At 47.0% G+C, this 10,885-nt stretch overlaps 1 protein-coding gene across 1 annotated transcript; it reads right to left on the bottom strand.

Annotated features, from left to right (window-relative positions):
• Positions 1-3,260: 3,260 nt before the first annotated feature.
• Positions 3,261-9,095, bottom strand: LOC146063352 (uncharacterized). Its single transcript, XM_083175640.1, has one exon. It carries the CDS (start codon positions 7,141-7,143, stop codon positions 5,728-5,730), a length of 1,416 nt encoding a protein of 471 aa, XP_083031766.1. The 5' UTR covers positions 7,144-9,095; the 3' UTR covers positions 3,261-5,727.
• Positions 9,096-10,885: the final 1,790 nt, after the last annotated feature.

Raw genomic sequence — 10,885 nt, 5'->3', positions numbered from 1 at the left:
TGGAGGGGCGGACAGCGCAGCAAAAATAGTAAGACTTATTACAGGTCGGGTGGGGTGGCGTGGTTTGGGGGGGGGGTGAAGAAGAGGAACTGTGGGGCATGTGTGTCACCTGGCACTGTGGGGGCATATTTGTCACCTGGCACTGTGGGGGCATGTGTGTCACCTGGCACTGTGGGGGCATGTGTGTCATCTGGCACTGTGGGGGCATGTGTGTCACCTGGCACTGTGGGGTCATATGGCACTGTGGGGGCATATGTGTAATATGGCACTGTGGGGGCATATGTGTCATATGGCACTGTGAGGGCATATGTGTCATATGGCACTGTGGGGGCATATGTGTCATATGGCACTGTGGGGGCATGTTTGTCACCTGGCACTGTGGGGGCATGTGTGTCACCTGGCACTGTGGGGGCATGTGTGTCACCTGGCACTGTGGGGGCATGTGTGTCACCTGGCACTGTGGGGGCATGTGTGTCACCTGGCACTGTGGGGGCATATGGCACTGTGGGGGCATATGGCACTGTGGGAGCATATGACACTGTGGGGGCATATGTGTCATATGGCACTTTGGGGGCATATGTGTCATATGGCACTGTGGGGGCATATGTGTCATATGGCACTGTGGGGGCATATGTGTCATATGGCACTGTGGGGGCATATGTGTTATATGGCACTGTGGGGGCATATGTGTTATCTGGCACCCTGTGTCAGAATGTGAATTTTTACCCATTCCCTGTGTCAGAATGTGTATTTCATCTTATTTTCTGTGTCACAATGTGAATTTTGGCTTATTCTGTGTGTCACAATGTGAATTTTTACTCATTCCCTGTGTCACATTGTGAATTTTGGCTTATTCCCTGTGTCAGAAAGTGAATTTCGGCTTATTCTCTGTGTCAGAATGTGAATTTCGGCTTATTCTCTGTGTCAGAATGTGAATTTCGGCTTATTCTCTGTGTCAGAATGTGAGAAACAATGTCAAACATCTCACTAACTTCATTTCCAATTAAGTTTAATATGTTAACTATGTTGTCTTTGTTTTTTTTGGATGATCAGGTATCGTTACTGTTATTTTATTTTATGTGCGGCCCAAACCAAATTTTCATCTTCTAATGTGGCCCAGGGAAGGTGAAAGGTTGGACACCCCTGAACTAAAGTGGGTACTTATGAGTTATCCGGGCGCCCGATTTCTAAATCGGGTCGGATCGGGCACATCGCATCGCATCGCATGCGACCATCGGATGCGATGCGATGCGATGACCCGATTTTTCCATAGGAATCAATGTTAAAATGGACTGAGTCCATTTTAACATGGAATTCAATGGGAAAAAGGGGTCCTTTTCATACCCCTACTATCCAAGTGGGCATGGAGTTGGATATAAACCTGTGGCGAGCGTAGCGAGCCACCGAGCCCGAAGCGTGGCGAGCGTAGCGAGCCCCGCGAGGGGACATAGAATACCGTCCGCTCGCCACGCTTCGGGCTCGGTGGCTCGCTACGCTCGCCACAGGTTTATATCCAACTCCATGCCCACTTGGATAGTAGGGGTATGAAGAGGACCCCTTTTTCCCATTGAATTCCATGTTAAAATGGACTCCGTCAATTTTAACATTGATTCCTATGGAAAAATCGGGTCATCGCATCCGATGGTCGCATGCGATGCGATGCGATGCGATATCGCATCGCATCGCATCTGATTGTATGCCTTAACTTAAGGCATACAATCAAAAAATCGGGCGCCCGGATAACTCATAAGTACCCTAAAGTGTCATTATCATTTAATTACAGAGCACATGAAACCTATGTTACATGTATACAGTCTCTAGCTTATATATCATTCACGATCATCCTCATAAAGCAATCATCCCCCTTCAAATTACTGTCATTTCACTTTGGACCTAGCTGGGGTATGGGTCATTTGGTTGACAGTGTTTAGGTCGACAGTGAAAAGGTCTACCACAATGGGTCAACAGTCAAAAGGTCAATGTAAAAAATGTCAACATATAAATAGGCGTTTTTTTGTGATTTTTTGTTTCAAAAACAAACATAGAGGGAGAATAAGATGTGCCATGTGAGGGAACGCCGTACACTTATACGGTGTCCACGATGATATAGACACCAAAAAAAACCATGAAAAACTCATGTTGGCCTTTTCTCATGTCGACCTTTCGCTTATATTGACCTTGATCATGTCAACCTAATGCATGTGTCATCCTTTTTACCATTAATCAACAGTGGTCAACTTTTTGACTGTGGACCTACTGACCCATACCCATAGGGATATGATCATTAGGTCAACAAGCATTAGGTTGACAAGCATTGAGTCGACACCATTAGGTCAACATGCTGAAAGGTCAACATGGGTCTAGGTCGATACAAGCATTAGGTTGACATGGGCAAGGTTGACAGTCATAAGGTCAACATGGGGTTTTTCCCTGTTTTCTGAGCCGACGTGCACAGCGAGGCACCGTGCCCGAAGCATGGCGAGCAAAGCGAGCCATGCAAGGGAACGTGGTGCATTTTAACCTGTGCCCATGTAGACTGTGTTGACATTTGCATGAAAAAAAACAGTGAAAAAGTTTGACTGTCGACCTTGCCCATGTCGACCTAATGTTTGTGTCGACCTAATGGCCTGTCAATCTAGACCCATGTCGACCTGCACCAATGTTGACCTGGACCCATGTGGACCTTTCAGCATGTCAACCTAATGGTGTTGACCCAATGCTTGTTGACCATCTTGCTGTAGACCTAATGATCCATGCCCTACCCATATCAGAGATGTTTAGGTCTGTCACATTCAGTTATAATTCAAATGATTTGACATTTATTACAATTCTATTAGGACAGTAATGTGTGTCTGCAATCAGGGCAGTGATTCCATTCAGCTGATTGCATGAGAACATCACAAGCCACTCAAATATACTACAAAACACAATGTACTGTATTACTCAAACACTGTGTAGCAGGGGTGGCCAAACGAGTCCTCGAGATCTACCAACGGTCCACGTTTTCCAGGTTACCTAGCTGGTGCACAGCTGTAGTCATTACTAACTGTCACATGACCCTTATTACCTAGCTGGTGCACAGCTGTAGTCATTACTAACTGTCACATTTTAAAACCTGCTGCATTCATTCCTACTATAGATCCACAGGTTGCCTGAGACACATGCACCATTGGTAGATCTTGAGGGCAGGTTTGGCCACCCCTGGTGTGTAGGGTACAGTATGTGCAACAAGCGCAAAAAAAACTCAAAGTCATCTGAAGGTGGAGAATGACTTTGAACATGTTAAGCAGTCAGTTCCCTCATGTATCCTCTAGGTGGTGCTATCGTTACTCTGTTACGAGATGTTTCGCCTGTGACAAAAGCCCTTTCGAAAAAAAAGCAACAAGAACAAAAGTCAGAACATTCAACATTAATGTTAGTTTAGCAAATGAAATAAATTGCACGGTTCCGTCACACACTGTATAAATGTACACTGCATTTAATAACAATCTCCATTTTATGTTCATTTTCTGTATACAAAGCGCAATGTAAGGAAATAAAACTGACGAACCACCTAGTTGTAATAATAAAAGACAGCGGTATATCCGCTTAATCTGCAGCTGCAGGAGCCTCGCAGGCTGTGAGGGCTAAAATTAGCTGCTAAGTCGCATACAGGGATAATTCTGGATGTAATTTGATGCATGAGATTCCTGAGACACGTACGTGGCACCGTTACCAAATAACAGATAGAAAAATATAGTTCTTCTAATGGGTGTGGATCATTAGCTCGACATGGGTAAGGTTGACAGTCAACTGTTGGCCAACACGCGAAAAGGTTGAAGTGCATTAGACCGACATGGCCAAAAGGTCGACATGAGTTGTTTTGGTGTCATCGCACGGATGGCAATGCTCGCCAGTAATGTTATAGTCTCCGTCTATGCCCACTGAGATATGAATGAATGAACAAGTCAGTAAAAAAATAAAAATGTCAAAACTCATGTCAATCTTTTTCCATGTCCACATTTTTCATGTCAATCTCTTGCTTGCTTTGACCTTTTAAACATGTCAACCTTTTTCACGTGTCGACATTCTGCCTGTTGACCAATAGTATTGGTATACCGCATACCCTTCGAATATACCATTGCATATAACCGGAACTTATCAATGATGTCACACAGTACAGTGGATGTGAAAACCCACCTGGCAGTAGGGGAACAAAGGACATTGGGCCTTATTCTAGTTCACTCTGAGAGGCAAATTCCTTCTCAGATGGACAAAACCATGTGCACTGTAGGGGGGCAGATGTAACAGGTGCAGATTGAATTAGATTTGGGTGAGTTACTGTATTTTGTTTCTGTGAAGGGAAAATACTGACTGCTTTATTTTTACACTGCAATATAGATCTCACTTTGAAGTAAAACCCCAGCCAAATCTAATTCTCTCTGCACATATTACATCTGCCCCACCTGCATTGCACATGGTTTTGTCCATTTCAGAAGGAATTTGCCTCTACGAGTTTGTCTCAGAATTATTGGGCATGACTATTAGCCACCAATCAGAGGTGAGCTTTCATTTCTGACACTGCATTAAGAACAAGACACGGTCGTCAGATTGGCATTACATTGAATTTCCCATCTCTGAAATCAAAAATTTGTTCAGCGCAACTTTCACTTTCTGGTGATTCAATATAACTGTACACAAACTATGGGACTGATTCAGACCTGACTGCACAGCTGCGAATTTGTAGGCCAGGCAATTATCCTGTGTACGGACACAGTATGCATGCGCAAACTGCTAATTGTGTTTCCGCCGGACCTTTTCAAGGTGATTGACAGGAAGCTGGCGTTTGTGAGTGGTAACCGGACGTTTTGTGGGAGTGTCAGGGAAAATGTAGGGTGTGGCCAGGCATTTAACAGGAAGTCGTGTGACGTCAGCTCTGGCCTCCATCCGACTGCTTCTATCGCAGTCCTGGGCTACGCACAGACTGTACACAATGGATAAATGATTGGGTGGTGAGCGGATGCTGAACGGATTTGCAGCGAATTCCCCGATCCAGCTGCATTTCGCAAGCTGTGCTAAGCAATTTGTAGGATTGTACGGGGCGGGATGTCACCCTGGCTGGGCGGCTATTTGTAAATAAGCAGCTAGATGATCATGTGAAACATAAAAACATTCTGTAGATGCACTTTAATTGTCAGAAGCACTAAGCTATAGAGTGAATAAGGATAAATTACCAGCCAACCATCTCCTAACTGCCGTGTTAACGGCTGTATTTGAAAAATGACAGTTTAGGAGATGGTTAACTCCTGACCAATCACTCTCCACGTTATTACTTTTCAAAGATTAGTACATCTGGCCCATCCCAAAGATATCTCCTTGCATGAGTATGCAAATATTCCAAATACAGACAAATCCAACATATTTATGGTCCCAAGCATTTTGGATTTGGGAGTAACAACCTGTTCTGTAGCATAAAGAATATATAGTATGGACACATTGGAATTACATATTCATGAAATCCCATTCAGTCTCAGGAAGTATTTCGGTGCCGTGGTTTGGCAGGGTGGAGTGAATGTCATATACCGGTGAAGAAAGTGAAATCACTGTATACTATAATGGTCTTTTTTAACTATACAATAGATCCATGTGGTCGGCAAAGTCTTTTTTTTTTTTTCAACTTTAAATACATGGTCCAGTAACTGCTAAGCAATACATTCAGCTTGCAACCAAGGTGTGTAAAACATTTCCTCAGGACCCACTCTGTTGCTGGAAGTCGAACTCGCATTTGACACTGCTGATGCTGTCCATACTGGGCTTGCTGACCACTTGTGGGTGGGTTTTGCAGAAGGGGAAGGTCTCGGACCTGGCAATGCCCCGGCACCCCGGTCCTTTGTGGCTGTCCTCAGCAGGCTTCGGACTCTTGCCTGCATCGGATGAAGCAGGTGCCTGTTGCCTTTTAAACTCTGGGAATGTGAAACGTCTCAGCAGTTTGTTGCCCAGCACAGTGAAAGGGTTACTGTGAGTAACAGGGGGGAGAGAAGTGGCAGAGTTTTTGCTGCGGCAGGCCAGTAGCTCTCGGTCTGGGGGTGTGGGGGTGAACAAAGTGGATGGGAGGCTGCTCCGCTTCTGGTAATAGGTGTCATTGAACCTGCGCAGCCCTGAGTCATTTGAGCAGCCGGGCAAGTGGTCCTTGGCTCGCAACTGCAGTGATGAGGGATTAGCAGATAGTGGTGTAAGGAGGATGCCCAGTGGTCCTGGTAAGGATGCTAGAGCAGGCTCATGTTGCTTTGCAGGACGAGGAGAGTAGAGGCTGGTGGATAGCTGGATGGAAGCACTGCTCAATGCTGGCAAGTGAAGCCCAGAACCCTTACGCTCGCCAAATTGGAGACTAAATGACCGAGGTCTGGGGTTCAACACACTGGAAAATCCCAGAGAGCCTGCGGCACAGCTGCCTTTGTCCCCATCTTCTTCCTCAATAGAGTCCATGGACTCAAGTTGCCGATGAGTTGCCAGGGAGCGGCTCCTCCCTAGCAGGAAACTGTGTGCCCCTCCTCGAGCCACCGTTTCCTGCTGCTCACTCCACGGGCAACGCAGAGTGTCATGGGCCTCATTCCTGCATCCCAGGTTACCCCCACATAGCGCCAGTTCACAGTCTTTGTATCCCAGATATCGGGCCACATCCAGGGCCGAGTTACCCACTCGGTTGGCCCGATCTATCTGAAGCCCCAGTCTCTTGAAAGCCCTGGCCAGGAAATCCAGCACTGCGGCATGGCCCGACACCGATGCGTAAATAAGAGCAGTATTACCCCACAGATCAGGCAGCTCTGGGTCCGCTCCATGTTGGACTAAAATCTTGACCTGCTGCAGATGGCCCCTCTCACAGGAGTAGCTGAGTGCGGTGCGTCCGGCACGGTCTCGGCTGTTGACCTCTGCTCCCTTTTCCAGCAGTAGTTGCATGTAACGCTGGCGTGCCCGTGGCTCAGGGAGAAGGGCACTGCAGATAAGGGGGGTTCGACTCAAGTCCCCGCCCCGGGTGTTGACTACTTTGCCATCCAAAGCATCCAGGATGAAACGGGATAGGTGCATCTGGTCACTGGACATGGCATCCAGCAGTGCGTGTGCGCCACTTTGATCCTCACTTGGCTTCCCGGACACTCTGAGCATATCAAAAACTGGGCCCTGCGCTACTGCTTTGCTGGACCTGCTCTGGCCTATATGCTGTTACCCCAATGTCTACTTTAAACTCATCTACCAATTGCCCATTGTCAAACATACTGTATACACTCTCTTGCTGAGCTGCTCTTCCTGAAAGCAAACATACTGTTCCGCTCATCTATTTGTACTGCCAGTGATGGGATCACCTGCTAGGCACTGCCAGTGATGGGATCACATGCAGTAGGCACTGCCAGTGATGTGATCACCTGCACTCGGCACTGCCAGTGATGTGATCACCTGCACTAGGAACTGCCAGTGATGTGATTACCTGCACTCGGCACTGCCAGTGATGGGATCACCTGAACTAAGCACTGCCAGTAATGGGGTCACCTGCACTAGGCACTGCCAGTGATGTGATCACCTGCACTAGGCACTGCCAGTGATGTGATCACCTGCACTCGGCACTGCCAGTGATGTGGTCACCTGCATTAGGCACTGCCAGTGATGTGACCACCTGCACTAGGCACTGCCAGTGATGTGGTCACCCGCACTAGGCACTGCCAGTGATGTGGTCACCCGCACTAGGCACTGCCAGTGATGTGATCACCTGCACTAGGCACTGACAGTGATGTGATCACCTGCACTCGGCACTGCCAGTGATGTGACCACCTGCACTAGGCACTGCCAGTGATGTGACCACCTGCACTAGGCACTGCCAGTGATGTGATTACCTGCACTCGCCACTGCCAGTGATGGGATCACCTGAACTAAGCACTGCCAGTAATGGGGTCACCTGCACTAGGCACTGCCAGTGATGTGATCACCTGCACTAGGCACTGCCAGTGATGTGATCACCTACACTCGGCACTGCCAGTGATGTGGTCACCTGCATTAGGCACTGCCAGTGATGTGACCACCTGCACTAGGCACTGCCAGTGATGTGGTCACCCACACTAGGCACTGCCAGTGATGTGATCCCCTGCATTAGGAACTGCCAGTGATGTGACCACCTGCATTAGGCACTGCCAGTGATGTGACCACCTGCATTACTCACTGCCGGTGATGTGACCACCTGCATTAGGCACTGCCGGTGATGTGACAACCTGCATTACTCACTGCCAGTGATGTGATCACCTGCATTACTCACTGCCAGTGATGTGACCACCTGCATTAGGCACTGCCAGTGATGTGACCACCTGCCTTACTCACTGCCAGTGATGTGACCACCTGCATTACTCACTGCCAGTGATGTGATCACCTGCATTAGGCACTGCCAGTGATGTGATCACCTGCATTACTCACTGCCAGTGATGTGACCACCTGCATTACACAATGCCAGTGATGTGACCACATGCATTACACACTGCCAGTGATGTGACCACCTGCATTACTCACTGCCAGTGATGTGATCACCTGCATTCGGCACTACCAACAATATGTGCATTTATAACAATTATAACTGTAGACACACTGCATGATGACCCCTAATACTTTTTATTTAGTTCTAACCCTCTGCAACTTCTTTCCTATAAACACCCATCCATAGAACATTGTACTGCAGACTGTTTGTTCTTTACCCTCTGTTCTGCCCAAGTAAATCTACAGCTGAAGCACAATCCAGTAATGCTTAGCAAGTACTAATACATTTCCCTGGAAAATCCATCTTTCCTGCACAGAATCTATTCCACAAGACAAGCTCCTCACCTGAATCCTGTCTCTCTACATAGGCTTCTCCCATGCCATTGCCTCGCACTGTCCTTGCTGTGCCCTGCTGCAGTAGTCAGCCCTGCCACCAGCTCTAACAATCCCTCAGTCCGGGACCAGCAGCGAAGTCTCTTACTCTTTGCATTGTGAGGGTCTATGACAATTAATCACTGCAGCATCCTTCTCCTCTGTATATATGCAGTAAGTTAGGGGACGTACATAACATCAGTCCAGAGTCAGCCCACAGCTTGCTTGTGAAAGTCATTTTGAAGTATGCAGCCTCCCAGTGGGAGAGACCTGGGTGGAGACTCTTATTGACAGGGAATGGGGGGGCTGGGACCTGTTGCAATAATGCTCTATCAAAGAGTAACCATCACACTGCTGGAATTCACAATGAATCATTGCGTAAGCAAATAAAACAGTTATAATGTATATGTATATATATATATTTTTTTGTATTGCTGAGCCTGAAGACGGGACAATAAAATCTCGAAAGCTTGCTGAAGACCTTGTGTGGTCGGCGTCTTTTTTACACTGAGACAATGACCGGGTGTGCAGTCCATTCGAGACATATATACATTTACCAGGACGAGCACCCCGGCAGCTGATGAGGAAGGCTGCGTGCGCTGTACTCGGAAATATATATATATATATATATATATATATATATATATAATGTGGACAGTGATTAAGCCTAATGCTAGCAGTAAAGGTCATGTCAATAAAGCAGGCGAGGGGGACCGGCGGTGATGGCGGGGACCCCCAGCAGGCACCGTTGCCACGGGGTGGAGATAGCCAGCCCCTGCAAAGTTAAAACCGGCTCCATCTGTATTTTCAGTTAGATAAGGCAGTGGTTCTCAAACTCGGTCCTCAGGACCCCACACAGTTCACGTTTTCCACCGGACAGGTGCACTCAGGGCCGGTTTAAGCCTTCGGGAGGCCCGAGGCACTTTAGACAGGGGGGCCCTCTCCCACTTGTCATTACTGGCTGCAAACTGCACGGGAGAATATTACACTGTCAGAACACAGAGTAACGGCAGTATAAACTTATATATAGTCCATAGAGTCGCTAAGAAAGCAGATAGCAGCAAGTGGCAATATTAGCAGCAATGCCTTAGATCAGTGGTAGCCAACCCTAGCCCTCGAGAGCTACCAACAGTTCACATTTTCCAGACAACCTAGCTGCTGCACAGCTGCACTCATTAATCACTGACACATTTTAAAAGATACACAGATGGAGCTAATTAGCTCACTTGTGATTCTGTGGGGAGACCTGCAAAACATGCACTATTGGTAGCTCTCGAGGACTAGGGTTGGCTACCCCAGCCTTAGATCATACATAATATGAAACTAGGAGGCAAGTTCAAATGTAAGGACATGTTATAAAGCAATGGTAGGAACATTGCACTGAGAGAGTACATGTAAACTAGTCAGGGCATCTGGATTATCAGAGAGTTGTACCCATAATATATGTGGTCTACAACTGGAGGTGGTCAGAAAGAATAGGGGGAAATTATGTGGGAGAGTACATACAAACCTGATGGTATTAGATGTCTTGTGGGATCTAGAATGTACAACAGGCTGATAATCTGAAAGCTCTAATGGGAAATGCCCATAAGGGGTTCAGGTTAAAGGATCAATGAGGGGAGACAAATATATATTTACACCACATGAAAATCCTCTGTACCTTACTCTGTAGGAGACCTCACAGGCTCAGCGTAGGGATGGACATTGCATCGCTATGTTTCCTAACCATCGATGATTTAGTTTTGATGGTAGTACTTTTACCATTCAATGGTGGCATTCTGTTGTTTGCTGCCATTGAATGGTCAACATTTGATGGTGATTCGATGGTCCCGCTCTCCTGCTTCTGTGCATGTGTGGCTGTGCTAAAGATATTTTTGCACGTGCTTTTTTTGCACATGCACGAATCATATTCATTTTTTTTCTGTTGAATTATTTTGCTGCGATGTTCAGGTACCATTACATCGAAACTCCCCTCTGGATATTTCCAATATCCACTTGCCATGACATATACAGTATCTAG

Source organism: Crinia signifera, chromosome 3 (assembly GCF_055691185.1).
Source record: "Crinia signifera chromosome 3, ASM5569118v1, whole genome shotgun sequence".
Lineage (NCBI taxonomy): Eukaryota > Metazoa > Chordata > Amphibia > Anura > Myobatrachidae > Crinia > Crinia signifera.
Note: the sequence above shows the minus strand (reverse complement) of the source record. Positions and strands in the feature narration are given on the sequence as shown.